The 17,396-nt window shown below is 43.2% G+C and overlaps 1 protein-coding gene across 1 annotated transcript in view; it reads right to left on the reverse strand.

The window, feature by feature from the left end:
- The window catches only part of LOC140468760 (hepatoma-derived growth factor-related protein 3-like), a 129,557-nt gene that overhangs the window by 42,134 nt on the left and 70,027 nt on the right, over positions 1 to 17,396 (reverse strand). The window contains exon 3 of the mRNA XM_072564782.1: positions 12,352 to 12,490. Coding sequence (XP_072420883.1) covers positions 12,352 to 12,490 — 139 coding nt within the window. The remainder of the gene's footprint in view (positions 1 to 12,351; positions 12,491 to 17,396) is intronic.

Genomic DNA, 17,396 nt, shown 5'->3' on the forward strand with positions numbered 1-17,396 from the left:
TTGAATATATTAATTTGCAAGTAAATAAATTGAGTACTCCATCAGATGAGATTCTTCAGAGACTACATTTTGTAATTTACCCTTAAGGTATAAACTTTATCATGTGCAAGACATTAAACAATGTAGACACTGGAAAACAAAAATGACATACATCCCATTTCCCAACATATGCCTTTTGTGCAGTTAGAAACTTTGGCTTGTCTTGTGTACTTTTCCTAAGGCTTTGATCAGGAAACTGGGCCATGGGTCAGAATGGGTCTTGTACTTCCATTTGCAAATTGCGTCTCAGTGTCTATCACTGTTGCACATTGCCCTTGGTGGTTTAAGGATGTGTAACATCAGCTTTACCAAGTTCTCCCACTATTCTTCGCCCCCAGAGGCTTTTCACAAACATTCAGAGAAGAAGGTGCAAAGGTTTCACTCCAGTATGATGCAACTTTCCTTTGATTAATGTGAGCTTTTGGTTGCAAGTACTAAATTTGGGTGTTAACTTTCTATAAGAATGATTGCATGGCATTCCTGAAAAGTTTAAAAACCTGGTCACAGTGCTTGTATACTCTGATCTGACAATCACCTGCAGAAAACGTAAGTTTAAAATCTGATACATTATTTTGTTGAAGTCCAAAGATGTGTAGGTTAGATGAATTGGCCATGCCAACTTGCCCATAGTGTTCAGGGATGCATGGGTTAGGTGCATTAGGCAGGGGAATGGGTCTGGGTGGGGTACTCTTTTGGAGGGTAGGTGTGGATCTGTTGAGCCAAATGGCCTGTTTCCAAACTGTAGGGATTCTATGATTCAAACTAGGCAGCTGTTTTGAGATGTGCATTGGCATAATAAAAGGTATTTAAGGATCTGTTTAAGAACAGAAATCTCAGAAGGAGCAGGTTAATTAACAGGACTGGAAATTGATTTGACTATTGGAAATATGGGTGATGAGAAATAGAAAAGGTAAGGTTTGTTCTAGGTCACCTGTTAGTCACCTAGAATACTAGGAAGGAGAGTTGAAATTATCTGCCATTTATTAACATTTCAATAAAAAACATGCCAGGTTTATATTTATGAACAGCTGCAGTGTACAGCTAAGAGAATAATGGCTCATTATCACCAAGGGTGAGCTCATCATAGAGCCATACAGATCCTTCAGCCCAACCAGTCAACCACTCCCACCAACTGGAAACTGAAATATTATCACTTCACAGATATGTATGGACACACACATTAGTGGTTAAAGCACTTTTGCCCATTTGGTACACTGGATTTGAAACACGAATGCTCTTGCTACTTCGTTGTAAACTCTCGTAAGGGCATAACCGCAGTAAATGCCAGTATATGTGACTTTTATTAGCAATCTATTCACTTGAAAAAAGTAGGTGTGCCATGGAATTGTTTGTCTCATTGAAGTAAGCCTTTGTACTGAGAAGGTTGGGAATCGCTGGTCGAACTAATCTTTCAACCTCTAGTCTTGAGGATACAGAAGACTGCATCAATCTAGGCAAATGGTCATTGAGATTTGTCCCCTCATTGATGAAGAGGTCAGGTTGGATAGCACTACCCACCGTGCCTTGCCAGTCTCTGTTAAAGGTATTGAAACCTTGAACTTCTTTGCCTTTGACATTTTTTCCTAGGATCAGCTGTCAATCTCTTGGAATGAGCTAACAGCACACCATTGTATCTTGCAGGTCACTGAGGCCTTTCTTGTGAGCGCTTGGGAAGGCATTCAATTTCAAATAGTCCGGATCTTGCAAGGACAAAAAAAATGGGATTCATCTCCTTTTCCAAAATCGCTCGGTTTCGGGCATCATTGATTACACCCATTGAGTCACTGAGGCACTACGGCAGTGAGCCCATGACTGCTGGCAGCTGCCATCACTTCACTGTCCTCCAACAGTCCAGGGTTCTTCAAGCTACCAGCAAGAGGTCACAGAAATATTCCAAAACATAAGGAATATCCCTTGAAGAGGAGATGCCTACCCATCCCTTTATAACACCTCAGGATACAGCTAGAGAATCACCACAACTGAAATCATAAATTCACATGGTCCAGCACCAAGGAGGAGAGGAAGATTCTGATAATGTGGCTTGGTGCCTGGTCCAGTTGGTTGGGAACTCAAAGTGCACTCTGCCATGGGCTTCCTGCACTGGGGTGGGCTGGCAAACTCTCCAAAACGTGGCGTTCCCAGAGAGGTGTGGACCTTGATGAGGGGCATGTGCTAGATTAGCACAGCTCATCAGAGCAAGAAAAGATCCAATTGCTTTGCAGGGAGGTGGCCAGGGCCAGCTTAAATTAAAGCTCTTACCAAGGTGGCACTAATACCTGGGCACATCTGATCCAGGCAGGTTTCTTCACCTTTGATCTGCCTGTGAGAACATACTGATTAGACACACATCTGAAAATGGATCCAATTTTACCAGCGATACCTAGGACACACTTCTTCATTGGATTCGGTGTTTAAACACTACAGTTACCCATTACCACTTCTTCACACTTTGCCGTTCAATCACAGAAGCTCACTCATCAAGGATCTTGGCTGAACATTGTCAAATTTATTAATAAATTATCGTGGAGGGGATCCAAACCAGCAGCCACCTTGGAAGATCATGTTTGCTGGGCTCCGAGCCACAACACCAGCAGGACAGAGCTAGAGGCCATCCCATCCACGCTAATGTGAGTGAAAATACAGTAAAAGATCTATAGAACTTGAAAATTTTACTTACCTTTGTTTTTATTGCAGGAGAGTGTCGAAGAAAGGAGAAAGCTTGCATGGGGCCGGGACTGGGGTGTCAGGCCAACTCACTGAGGTGGCGGGCTTGATTCCTCACCAGGCCTGGAGCTTGCCAAATCTCGTGAGGCCCTGGGGTGGCAGACTGAAGATAAAATTGAGGAGAAGCTGGCTCTCAGTCTCTGCTATGCTGCAAGACCAGGGAGAAAGGACTGATGAGCTCGAGCATCGGGCCACAGGGATGGAGGCAGAGGCTGATTTATCCAAGAGTTGGACTGAAGCCCTGGAAACACACGTCCGTGGGTTTGCTGGATCTGGTGGATGATCTTGGAAACAGGGGCAGAAGAAGGAACCTTCGTGTTGCTGGCATGCCGGAGGGGACGGAAGGTGAGCGGCCAGTGGAATACTTTGAGAAGTGGTTCCCGGAATTCCTTTAGTTTGGAGGCTAAAAAGCAAAGGATAAAGATGGAGAGAGCCCACCGGGTCATGGCGTGAACGCCAGGAATGGACTAGCACCTTCACCCTGTCCTGGTATGGTTCCATCATTATAAAGACAAACAGTGTGTCTTGGAAGCTTCCAGAGCCTAACGGAAGGATCCGGGGACGCTGGTATGCAAGGGCTCCAGGATCATGTTTTCCAAGACATTTCAGTGCTGGTGATCTGGAAAAGGAAGTCCTATGATGGCATCAAGAAGAGATTGAGAGACCTCGGAACCCAGTACTCCCCAAGATATCTAGCGGTGCTTTGGGTAAATTATAACGGATCTGTACATTTATGTGACTCACCAGAGAAAGTGAGGAACTTTGTGGACATGCTAACTTAAGCCAGACAACTGAATAGGCACAGATGACAGAGCTGTTCGGGCTTGACCTTTTTTAGAGAGGGCATGGTGAAGTCTCCTTATGTTGGGAATAAATTATGTTAAATTATGCTTGGGATGGATAGAGTATTTAGTTTAGTTTCTTAGTTATACTAAGGGATCGGTGACATATTTACCTTTAACTTATTTGTGTATATTACTAATCTTGTTTTTTTTCTCCTACTGGGTTGCCTGTGTGTATGATGTGACCCTAGCTGCTAGGAGTTAAGAGGATGTTTGGGATGATCAATAGGATTGTGGGAGGCGTAAGTGCTCCCTTTGAATTCCCCTAATAAGTGCCGTTGGTGCTTTTTTGTTTTTCCATTTTTGGTGTATATAGTTTTTGCAAGTTTTGTGGGTTTGTAGCTGTTTTATTTTGTGTAGTTTTTGTGTTTTGTGGACTTCCTTGTACTGAAGCTCAGCAATTCATAGTTCAAGTTCTTCCTCTCTGGAGTCTAATTGGTGCTATAGAAGGTTATGGCTAAGGATGTGCTCAAGTGGTGTACCTGGAACATTAAGGGGCGTCACTCCCCAGTCAAGAGGAAGAAGGTAATTTCCAGTCTTAAAAAGGGAGAGAGTGGATGTTGCCTTATTGTAGGAAACACCTAAATGATGCAGAGCATTTGAAACTGCAACAGAATGGGTATTTCTCATCTTTCAATACAAGGAGTAGAGGGGTGGCCAATCTTGTTGGGAAGAATCTCCCATTTAAGTTGTTAGAGTGCATTAAAGACACACACAGGAGATCTGTGGTCCTTAAAGCTTTGGTACATGGGGAAGAATACAGGATCTGAAATGCTTACTGTCCCCCGGCCCACCCCCTCAAGACTTTCTAGAGAGTGGTTAACCTCGCATCTCAGCATATTATCATGGGGTTGGTGGGGGGTGGGTGGGATTTTCATTGTCGAATAGATCCTACAGTGGACAGATTGCCCAAAGGTCCCCCAATATCTTCTTTGCGATCTAAGTGATTCAGGGATTTGTGTGTTGAACTAGGATTGGTAGATGTTTGGAGGCACCTTCACCCTTCTGGCAGGGATTTTTTAAAAAAATCTGCACAAATGCCACAGCAGGATTGATTTCTTTTAGACTCCCGCAGCACATTTGGGCTGGATGGTGAGCCGTACAATTGACAATATCACCATTTCTGATCACGCTCAGTGTATTTATTGGCCAAGGGTAAGGACTATGGTAGGTTCAAGGCATTGGTGATTGGATCCCTTTATCCTTAAGGATAGCAAGTTTACGGAATTGTTTTCTACTGAATTCAGGGCTTTTTTAGACATTAATTTAAACTCAGCCAGTAATCCGTCCATTCTCTGGGAAACTGCTAAAGACTATGCTCGGGGGTTAGTTATTTCCTATTCTGCCAGTGAGGAACAGCAGAAGGGTGAGCAGCAATGCTTGCTAGAGACACATCTGAAGGCAGACTTAGATAGGCCCTCATTGGCTAAACTGCAGAGGATTGTAGCGCTTCGGTCTACACTGAACTCTATCCTTACACAGACAGCTAAGAGGGAGCTTACATTTGCAAACCGAAGGCTGTTTGAGCATGGGGATAGGCTGGGCAAGTACTTAACGTATCTTGGCAAAAGTGAGGACTGCAGATGCTGGAAACCAGAGTTTAGATCAGAGTGGTGCTGGAAAAGCACAGCAGGTCAGGCAGCATCCAAGGAGCAGGAAAATCGACGTTTCGGGCAAAAGCCCTTCATCAGGAATGGAGGCAGGAACGTACCTTGCCAGGAAAAGGAGTGCTCCCAAAGCCATTACATCAATCAGGGGGGATACTGGAAATTTAACCCATGATTCTAGAAGGATTATCGTGGCATTTTGGAAATTTTACACTGAACTATACCAGTTTGAAAGTTGTGAGGATGGGCAGGTTAGGATGGAATCTCTTTTTAAGAACTTGGACCTCCTGGGAGTGACCCCTGAGCAAGAGTCTCTCCTTAATGCCCTGTTGTCGATGCAAGAGGCTGTGAGGCAGCTTCAGAACAGAAAGGCGCCTGGTCCTGATGAACTTCCCAGTGAGATTTATAAGAAATTTTTAAGTATACGGTCAGGACCGACGCTGAGTATGTTTAACGATTCACATAGTTGTGGCCTCCTCCTACCATCTTTAAGAGAGGCAAACATCTCTCATGTTCTTAAAGAAGGGAAGGCCCCGGAGGACAGTGCTTCCTATAGGCCCATTTCACTCCTGAATGTCGATTTTAAAATCCTAAGATCCTGGCACTAAGGTTTGAGACTGTGTTCCCCTCCATCATTGAGGAGGATTAAACGGGGTTTAATAAAAGGTCACAGGTTGTCGAATAAGGTCAGGAGGTTACTTAATATGATCCAAGTACGTCAACAACGATTGGTACAGGGATCGGTGATCTCTTTAGATGTGGTAAGGCATTTGCCTGGGTCAAATGGCCATATCTTTTTTAATACTTTGGAGGGGTATGACTTGGATGAGGTCTTTATCAGATGGATAAAGGTTTTGTGTAGTGACCCTCTTGCCGCAGTCCTCACCAATGGTGTGCGGTCAAGCAATTTCAGTATTCGTAGGGACAGTCAACAGGGATGTCTATTATCACCTCGGCAGAAGTGGATACTGCAGATGCTGGAGATTAGAGTGGTGCTGGAAAAACTTAGCAGGTCAGGCAGCATCCAAGGAACAGGAAAATCGACATTTCGGGCAAAAGCCCTTGATTTCTGATGAAGGGTTTTGCCCAAAATGTTGATCTTCCTGCTTCTCGGATGCTGCCTGACCTGCTGTGCTTTTCCAGCAGCACTCTAATCTTGTCCCTTATCACTGTTGCCTTTCACATTGCCAGTGGTTCAATCACCAGAGGCAATATGTAGGGATCCCAATATATCTGTTCCTGAAGTGAGGACAAAAACACATAAGATAGTATTGTATGCAGATGAGGTTCTTGTCTATTTATCAAGCCCAACAGTTTCGGTGCCACTTCTGACACAATGCATTAATTCATTTGGTGGCTTTTTGGGTTACAAGATCAACTTTGCAAATTTAGAGGCCATGCCCTGATCCTGAGGACAAATCTTGATTTCCTTTTAGAAGGAGGGCTTTTTTCACTTAGGTATAATCATTACCCCTATCTTTGATTGGCCATTTAAAACCAATTTTGCCCATTTATTTGACAGAATCAGTCAAGAAGATGAGAGGCACTTCCGATCTCTTGGCTAGGTCGGATAGTCCTCATTAAAATGAACATTCTTTCCCACCTGCTGTATCCTATGTGAAAGCTTCCTCTGCTTTTTACTAAGCAGACATTTAGAAGACTGAATGACTGGTTCAGTTCCTTTATCTGGTATCGCAAGCGACCCCTTATTATAGAGTCATAGAGATGTACAGCATGGAAACAGACCCTTCGGTCCAACCTATCCATGCCGACCACATATCCCAACCCAATCTAGTCACACCTGCCAGCACCCGGCCCATATCCCTCCAAACCCTTCCTGATCATATAACCATCCAAATGCCTTTTAAATGTTGCAATTGTATTAACCTCCACCACATCCTCTGGCAGCTCATGCCATACACGTACCACCCTCTGTGAAAAAGTTGACCCTTAGGTCTCTTTTATATCTTGCCCCTCTCACCCTAAACCAATGCCCTCTAGTTCTGGATTCCATGACCCCAGGGAAAAGACTTTGCCTATATACCCTATCCATGCCCCTCATAATTTTGTGAACCTCTATAAAGTCACCCCTCAGCCTCCAACGCTCCAGGGAAAACAACCCCGGCCTTTTCAGCTTCTCCCTGTAGCTCAAATCCTCCAACCCTGGCAACATCCTTGTAAATCTTTCCTGAACCCTTTCAAGTTTCACAACATCTTTCCAGTAGGAAGGAGACAAGAACTGCACACAATATTCCAACAGTGGCCTAATCAATGTCCTGTACAGCGGCAACATGACCTCCCAACTCCAGTACTCAATACTCTGACCAATAAAGGAAAGCATACCAAACGCCTTCTTCACTATCCTATCTACCTGCGACTCCACTTTCAAGGTGCTATGAACGTGCACTCCAAGGTCTCTTTGTTCAGCAACACTCCCTAGGACCTTACCATTGAGTGTATAAGTCCTGCTAAGATTTGCTTTCCCAAAATGCAGCACCTCACATTTATCTGAATTAAACTCCATCCGCCACTTCTCAGCCCATTGGCCCATCTGATCAAGATCCTGTTGTACTCGGAGGTAAATCTCTTCGCTGTCCACTACACCTCAAATTTTGGTATCATCTGCAAACTTACTAACTGTACCTTTCATGCTCGCATCCAAATAAATTGACTAAATTGCAGCTACCCCACAGACTGGGAGGAGTAGACCTCCCAAATATCAAAAACTATCAATTAAGCACGTCTAACTGATTCTTCTAGATCCGACATGGAGAAGAGGGTGCTCAGTACTGAGAACACACTTTCTGTCAGTAATGTCTATCACCTGTTGGGAGAGGGCCCCTCACACGAGTCTGAACAGCTCTGTAAGGGAGAGAGAGCTGGGCGTTGAGATCTCTTCTGAAGTATGGGAGGACATCTGGGAAAATGCAAGGAGGATCTCGACTTGCAACTGGACCCGTGCCTTGCAATTGAAAATTCTCCGAATGGTCCACTTGGCTCCAGACCACCTTTTGAAATTTAAAGTGGGAGTATCTCCAAAGTGTCCTAAATGCAAAATGAGTATGGGTCCGTTCCCTGCCTCTGGTCCTGCCACAGGCTGTGGACATACTGGAGCACTGTGGTAGACAAAATAGAGTGGGTCTAGAGGACGGAGGTGGAGATGGACCCGGTATCTCTTCTTCTTGGCCATGTTAATCCACTTCCATTAGACGTGCACAAAAAAAAAGACTTTTCAGTCTCCTCATTTTTTTGTGCAAGAAAGAACACGCTGTTGGGTGGGTGTTTGAAAACTCCCCGGGGCTGTTGGGCTGGGGTAAGCTGGTCATGGAACACATCCGTTTGGACTTCCTTACAAAAATGGTGCACCATAAAACAGAATTCGTATAAGACCTCACGGCTCTGTTTGGACTACTTCGGTACAAATTTGTTTACCATACTAATAGTGGCCTGATATAGCCATGACAATTTTGTTTAAGGAGTGTGGTATCCAGACAGGAGGAATTACAAAGACATGAATATGTATAAATTTATGCTCTTGATGGTCAAGGGCTATTATTTTACTTTGTTGAGCTGTATTATTATTATTTTTATTACTGTCATGTTTTTACTAGTTAATTATTAGTTATTATTTATTTAGAGTCAGAGATGTAAAGCACGGAAACAGACCCTTCGGTCCAACTTGTCCATGCTGACCACATATCCCAACCCAATCTAGTCCCACCTGCCAGCATTTGGTCCATATCCCTCCAAACCTTCCTATTCATATACCCATCCAGATGCCTTTTAAATGTTGGAATTATACTAGCCACCACCACTTCCTCAGGCAGCTTATTTCATACACGTACCACCCGCTGCGTGAAAAAGTTGCCCCTTAGGTCTCTTTTATAACTTTCCCCTCTCACCCTAAACCTAAGACCTCTAGTTCTGGACTCTTCCACCCCAGGGAAGAGACTTTGTCTATTTATCCTTGTTTGAATTGTTTGTTTTGTATGTGTTGAAATATCCGAAAAAAAATTCTTCTCTTTCTCTCCTCTTAAAAATATATTTTAAAAAAATTACTGCACATACACTCACCAGCAGAGTTAGGCCCAGTTAACCACTTGGAGCAATGACTAACAAGACGACCTTCGATCTCAGCTATTTCGACACTGTTCTCCCTTTCAGACCATAGGGGCAGCCTGGCTGTGTAGTCTGCTTGAAGTTACAATGTCCTTGATGTGAAGGTGCCAATGGGAGCAACACCAGAGGCAGCTGCTACACTGGCATCAAGACAGGGATTGTCTGCGTTAAAGGGCTCTGATGCATAGATAACCCCCAAAACAGAGGGGACATGGAGGATGATGATTTTGGTGGTGCCCTGTGAGAACTGGCATCCTCACTGTTTGCCTCAGCCCTTGGATGGTGCTCTGGATTGCTGGAGGGGACCACCAGGTAGGGTACAAACTGGCATCCATTCCAAACATCACTGTGTCAGCAGTGGCACTGTGCCAATAGTGCCACAGGACATTCGCCTGCTCCAAAAGCAGCTCCATGGAAGATAGATGGGAGAAATCATCAGAGCATAACTGCAACAGTGGATTCTTCTGAAAGGCTGAAGCATCCTGATACAGCTGAACCTTTTGAGCTTTCAGACAGGGTGGAGTGCATGTCATTGATGTAATTCAATACCCTCTCACCCTCTCCTTCAGGCATTCTCATCTCTCCATCAAAGTTGATGTAATGCCATTTTGCCTCCTCCTCCACAGCAGTCAAGATGGTGACTCCTCCTCCAATGTACGTTCTCTCTCTGGGACTGTGCGTCCCTTTCTCTTGCAAGGATGAAGATATGAGAGAAAGATAACGTTATACTGGCCTCTCTCATTAATATTGGGGACTTTATACAAATAAGAAGCCGCATGCATCAGTTCAAACAGGTCCTTACCCTCTGAAGCTTGTTGATGGGTCAGGAAGTACACTGGACTCGCATGTTAGGAGCTGGCTGCATAGGGACTGAGGGGCTGGAAGCTGGAAAACTTACCATCATATTGCACATTGAGCAGAATGAACCTTTATGACCCTTTACCAAATTCTCCAGACAACGTTGCAGCTACTGACGTGTTCTGTTACCTCCAGCCAGGTCTGCTTCATCGTCTTGTCTTACACTGAGAACTAAACACTTTAATGATCACACATTGAGCGCTGCATCCTGGTACCATTGACGGGAAACTGAAATGGACCAGCCATATAAATGCCGTGGCTACAACAACAAGTCAGAGGCTGGGAATCCTGTAGCAAGTACCTCATCTCCTGACTCACAAAGCCAGTCCACCATCCATAAGGCACAAGTTGGGAGTTGTGATGGAATGTTATCCACTTTCCCAGACGTGTGCAACCCCAACAACACTCAAGAAACTTGACATCCAAGACATAGTAGCCCACTTGATTGGCACCACATCCACAAAACATCCAATCCCTCAACCACTGACCTTCAGTCGCAGCATTATGTAATACCTACAAGATGCACAATAGAAGTTCACCAAGACTCCTTACATACACCTTCAAGCCATGACCACTTCAATCTTGGAAGACAAGGACAGCAGATACACGGAAACACCATCATCCGCAAGCTTCCCTCCAACCCGTATACTGCTGTGACTTGGAAATATATTGCCGTTCCTTCACTGTCACTGGGTAAATATGCTGGAATTCCTTCCTTAATGACATGACGGGTCAACCTGGAGCACATTGTGTTCACAATTCAAAAGGAAGCTCACAACCACCTTCTCAAGGGTAACTAAGATGCGCAGTAGATGCCAACTCAGCCAGCGATGCCCACATCTCATGAATGAATAAAAATAAAGGAAACCACAGTGCAGCTCTCACTCTGCCATGCCCCTGCCTCTCCTTTTGCCGATTTCTGATTTTCAATGATGTTCAATATTGCTGTTCCCACAATGGCTGCCATGGATGCTTTTATAACTGGGCCCACCTTCATCCCGGTCCTGCTACCTCTCATTAATTACCAAACCTGTCTTCCAATGCTGTCGACTTGGGGAAAATTACAAGCTGTGACTACACTGACACCATCCACCCCCAACCTGGGCAGGGACCCAGAAATGGTCACAATGGCAGGGTCCATATCTCCAAATGAGAATACTGTTCCTTGTTAAAAACAGGCAGGTAATTTATCAGGATAGAGGAAGGGGTGGATGATCAAATACACTATAATTTGCTGTGGTCTCCATACTTCTAGAAACATGACTTTTAATTTAAAAAATCAATTGAGCCAGAGCTAATCGATAGATTGAGAACAATGCTTTCTTGCCTTGATAACATTAAATACTCAACTATTTCAATTTGGTAATCATCAACATTCAAGTTGGAGTTAGACAGATTATTTTGACGACAAGGGGATTGACAATAAGGGGATATTGAGGGAAGATGGGCTGGCGCCAGTTCAGCTGTGGTGATCTTTATGAATGGAAAGGTAGACTCAAATGGAAACACAGAAACACAGGAGAAGATGTAGGCCATGCAGCCCAGTTATTTTAGACCACGATTGATAATCCACTGCAATGCCACATCCCAAAGCCCTCTAGTACCAAACAAAAATCTGACTGATTTCCAAAAATTCATTATCCTGCGAGTGAAGGGGTTCCTCTTCACCTGAGTCAGTTGGTTCTAGACCCCACAATTAAGGGGAACATATTTTCCACATCTACACTGCGTATCCCTTTAAGAATTTTCTCACAATGAGAGGAACCTGGGTTCAAACCCAGATCCCGGAGGCAAGAGGGCACTTGGATTCTCCTGCTTGCATCTCTTGACTCCACACTAATGTGCTACACAGCTTGGTTAACTTAGTTTTGAATTTCTTGGGCCATTAGTTAAGTTTTGGTGTTGTATATATAGTTATAAAATATATCTCAAATGTGAAATATAACTATTAATTCACAAATATTGGCAAAATAAAAAGCTATGTTGGGATATATACACGTTCACAATCCTATGTTGTATAGCCATTGCACTGCATTTCAATGCCAGTAATGAATTGGCAGCCTTGCTTGAATTTGCTGATAATAAATGGCCAATTAACTTTGACTTGTCCAAGTATACTGGTGCATTGTTAAAATAGTGGGACAACCAAAAATAGTCGCTACCTGATATCCTGTGAACTTGACTCCAGGATTGTTTTCGATCTCCCACAGACCTTCATTGAAACCTTTTCGCTTGTTAGACTTTCCAAATTTATCTTTATATTCTTTGTAAGGTAAAAGGTCTTTAGGTCCCAGGAAGGCACTGCAACAGAAAATTCAATTGCTGTTCTCAAAAGATTTTTCAACCAGCTTCGTCAGTTAAACAAAGGACAGATCAAAACACAAAACCACAATATAACAGACTGATACCCTGGCTGGTACATCTCACAAGGCTGGACTCTTGTTGGTTAGCCAATTTTCTATTTTTTTTAATGAATGCTCCCATGATCATTTAATCAAGTCTTCCCCTGGGGCAAGGCTCATCCCAAGGACTGTTTGAATCGAAGGCTGACAACAATGGGAGAAATTAATTTATGTGGTGCCTTTAATATAGATCGAAAGCCTTCCAATACTGTAGAGGTTCTACGGTTAAAATAAACACTAAATAAAGAAAGGAGATATTAGTAAATGTGAAGGAGGGGGTTTTAAAGAGGAGAGAGAGAGAGAGAGTGAGAGAAGCAAAGGATTTCAGGGAGGGAACACGCAAGTGTAGAACCAAGGTGTCTAAAGGCGTGACCACCAATGGAGGGCAAAAGGGAAGGAGAGATGCACAAGTGACCTGAGCGAGTTAGGGAGGTTGTACACGATGTACCAATCAGGTCATCATCCTGCAGGGCCACAAAAGCTCAGAAAGAGGGGCAAGGCAATGAAGGCGTTTTTAAACTCAACAATGAGAGTTTTAAATTTAAGATGCTTGCAGGGCTAACAGTCAACGTATGTGAATGAAAGAGTGGAAATTGGTGCAAGAAGAGGATAACGGCAGTTGAGTTTCACATGAGTTGAGATTTATGGAGAGGCAAGGGTAGGAATAGCAGAACACTAGAATCAGGTGGTGGTGAAAGGCATGGATAAAGGCTTCAGCACATTTGGACTGGGGTTGGTGAAGGGCGTTTAAGTTATTATGATGTTATCTGTTCTTAATAATGCATTAAATTATCTCCTGGAGAAACAAATAGAATTTTCATTTAATGGAGTATATGAATGGTCATTACTGTTGGGATGTATAACATTGCTATTTTAACAGACATTAAAAGAGTTAAAATAAACAGACTGACATTTGTGGTAACAGTGATAGAAGGAGGTCACAGTATAGCATACACAGCTTGTTCACTAATACCATCAAATGCGAACTTCTCAAGGCTACATTTAAGTTTTAAAATTTCCATTTATTGGCACTAAAAATTTAATTGTAATTTTAACAACTTATTATAGGATTTGACTCTAGTATCTTAGACCAAAGGAGATTATTTTAAGTAAAATATCCCCAAGATTTAATTACTTCACTTTTTCGCATTTGTTCTTTCAGGTCTTGGCATGAATAGTTTTAAGGACAGCTTGGTGGGGGTGGGGGGGGGGGGGGGGGGGGGGGCTGTGGTGGTGGTGTTGGTGGTGGAGGGTAGGGTGTGAAGGTTCTAATTTCTGCTGCCTTTTTCAAAAAATCTGTCTTCCTCTCTCCTGAAGTCACTGATGAGTCCTGCGCTCCAATAGTGTTTGCCAAGCTACAAACGTTATCATAAACAGGCAGACACCATTCTGCCTCAGCCGACATTCGCATTCTAGCTGCGTCAAAGAGGGGGAAACAAGGCTCGGGAGCCTGGTCCATTCTTCCCCATTCCTAGCCAATTGGTGAAGGGATTAGTTACAGCCTGATCCTGCCCCAAGTGGGATCAACAAACCTGTGTCAGTCAGGATAATAAAGCTGTGTCTGAGTTAGTTCATTTGGCAATGCATTTACCATTGAAGGCTTGCAGGCAAATATTACGTGTTTTTTTTTAAAAAGCAACATGAATTAATAATTGGAAGTGAAAATCAAGCAATTCTCTACGGATAAACTAAAACTGCCCTGTATATGCTAAGTAGAGCATTAACATAACATTATTTCCCCGAAATAAAAATATTTTATTCATTTCAAACAATTAACATCTCCTTAAAATTGTGGACAAAATAACTTCATTCAAGGATTCTTTGCGTGTTTTGCATTAACATTGCAATGTGATTTAATTAGAGTTTTTCCAAGGTTAGGCTTAGAGAGATGGTCCATGATCTCTGTTGAGAAGGTGATTTCTAAAGCTTGCTTTTCTCTTTGACATTAATCAGTTTGCCTTGCACTTGACTGGAAAAATGTTGATGGCTTTGTTCTATAAACATGAGCTCCTCACAATATACTAGCAGGAAAGGGGTAGTTTTAACTGCTGACTTTTCATTACCAGCTGTTCTGCATTTGACAAACAATCTGGAAAGTGGTTGCCAACTGTTTCAAGGAGACAGGTTTCACCCTTTGAGGACGAGAAGAGAATTTCAGCAAGAAAGATGTAATACACATAGAGTAAACCAATGTACACAAAAAAAAATCACAAAATATTCTGTACTGTCCTCTAACTCTAACCAGTAACAACACTCAGATCACTTCCAATTAAAAGGTTTTGTACTGATTATACCAACTGAAGCATATTCTTTTAAAGAAGCAATTATTAAAACAGGAAATGCTGGGGACACTTTTTGTGAATCAGAGAATGTTAGAGATGTAACAGGTTTTTGAAATAGAGGCCGCGAGACCTTTTTTTCTTGTCTTGCCTCCCCATCCCTACTGAATAAATCCTAGTGTTTCCATGTCTATGTTTGGTTTCTAACATTGGTAATGCTTTACCCTTTTTATTATCTTAAAGCAACTTATTCTACAAATTCTCATTCCCATCAGAGCTTTATCAGCTGACAATGCATCTTGGGAATTCAGGATTGGATCCTTCAGGCTTTCCCGTTCGTTTACCTTTTTTCCGCCTGACTTTTTAGTTATTGTTTCATACATTGCCTTCAAAAAACAAAATCAACATAGCTTGCCTCTATTGCTCCATTATGGCAATCAAGACTTTTGGAGGTGCCAGTGTTGGACTGGGGTGTACAAAATTAAAAATCACACAACACCAGGTTATAGTCCAACAGGTTTATTTGGAAGCACTAGCTTTCGAAGTCCTGCTCCTTCATCAGGTGGTCGTCACAACTGTCTAATGAAGGAGCAGCGCTCCAAAAGCTAGTGCTTCCTATTAAACCTGTTGGACTATAACCTTGTGTTGTATGATTTTTAACTAAAACTCAATGGGCTACTCTCCTGCCTCTTGCTCGAGCCCATTAAGCCATTCCAGAGATATGAACATAACCTGGTGCACTACTGAGGGAATATGCCTTTATTGGAAGGTTATCTTTTGGACTAGTCCAAACCAAGGTCCTCATGTAAACTCTCAGATCGATATAAAAGACTCAATGTCACTATTTTGAAGATGATTAGAGGATTTCTCCCTGAAGATTTGGTTAATGATCATCTCTCACACAACACCTGCAGTTTGAGGAGATTACTCTGCATATATCGGCTGCTATACCTTACTGCAGCAAGTGCACTTCAAAAGTACTTCAAGGTTCGTCATTATCATCATGCAAATACATTGTGAAATTAAGTGGCAAAACTAAATAGATGCTAATGTTAAATTGCTGTCTATCACAAGTACTCATCTCAGTTGGGTGACCATGGCAGTAATTGGCAGCAGAAATGTTAACCACTGCCCTCTGCTCTCCTTCAGTTCCTTTGTGAGAAGTAAAGCAAGAGGGGATATTTAACCCACTCCCTCATATCCTCTCCCAGGTCTGACAGTGAGATCCTGCAGAATTGCCCCTCATGGGTATGAGCATGATGAAAGTAACAGATCATCTCACTGCCCCAGATATTCTGATTACAGTTAGAACAGATTCCACCAAAAATAGTCCTCTTTAAAATTACCTACTCACCTGTTGGCAATTTTTATGGCTAAGATCCTGAATCTGGGCTGTCTCAAACATTGGAGGAAACCACGGAGAAATCCACTCAGGGTGGGAGTAGTGTCGAAGGCTGAAACTGTTTTTTGTTAAACTACATTTCCTGTCACATTTTAACAGTTAAATGCTCTCCCTTCCAAAGGTACTTGGACAGTGACTGCAGAAAAGCAAGTTTACAATGAATGTGAGGGGGAATACAGTGTCAGATGGACGGAGAGGTGTGGGTCCAGTGCAAAACAAGTCGATGTATTACTTACAGTGTGGAAACAGGCCCTTCGGCCCAACAAGTCCACACCTACCCACCGAAGAGCAACCCACCCTGACCCATTCCCCTACATTTACCCCTTCACTTAGCAGTAAGGGCAATTTAGCATGGCCAATTCACCTAACCTGCACATTTTCAGGCTGTGGGAGGAAACCGGAGCACCCAGAGGAAACCCACGCAGACACGGGGAGAAAGCGCAAACTCCACACAGAGAGTCGCCTGAAGCAGGAATTGAACCCGGGTCTCTGGCACTGTGAGGCAGCAGTGCTAACCACTGTGGCACCATGCCACCCAATGCTGGGGATAGGTCGATGGACCAGTGTGGGGTAAGGGTGTTGGCCTGGCAGTGAGTGTGTCTGTTCTGGCAGCCTTAGTTCAATGCTTGAGTGTGCTATATTTGGCATGATCTGGTCATGCTAGCGAGGGAGGAGTGTTGGCATCAGGTATGAGATGGGGGCCGTGGGTGTCGGGTCCAACACTGTCAGATAGGCTGTCAAATGTTGGGATGGGTGTGGTTGGAAAGGATCAATGCAGAGTTTAGATTCGGTGTACTGGGAAATACAGTTGGATTTGAATTCTTTAACTCTTCCTAAATAACTATTAAGCTTAAGTTGAGCTGGATCCCTCTGAATTCTCCAACTTAAGGGGGGCTTTTTGAGAGGGTTCCAGACACATGGAGATTTACCTGTTAGAAGGTTCAATTTTCTGGGTAACTCCCAGACAGGCGGCTGTGATGATTTTGCATGGACCCAAACTGCAACTGTAATCTCTGCTGCTCTCTAACAACTAACTGATCATTTGAACATATGCCTCATTGAAAGAGCCTAAACAGTTTTTATTCAAACATTGCATACCTACACGAACCACATTTCAGCAACAT

Source organism: Chiloscyllium punctatum, chromosome 48 (assembly GCF_047496795.1).
Source record: "Chiloscyllium punctatum isolate Juve2018m chromosome 48, sChiPun1.3, whole genome shotgun sequence".
Lineage (NCBI taxonomy): Eukaryota > Metazoa > Chordata > Chondrichthyes > Orectolobiformes > Hemiscylliidae > Chiloscyllium > Chiloscyllium punctatum.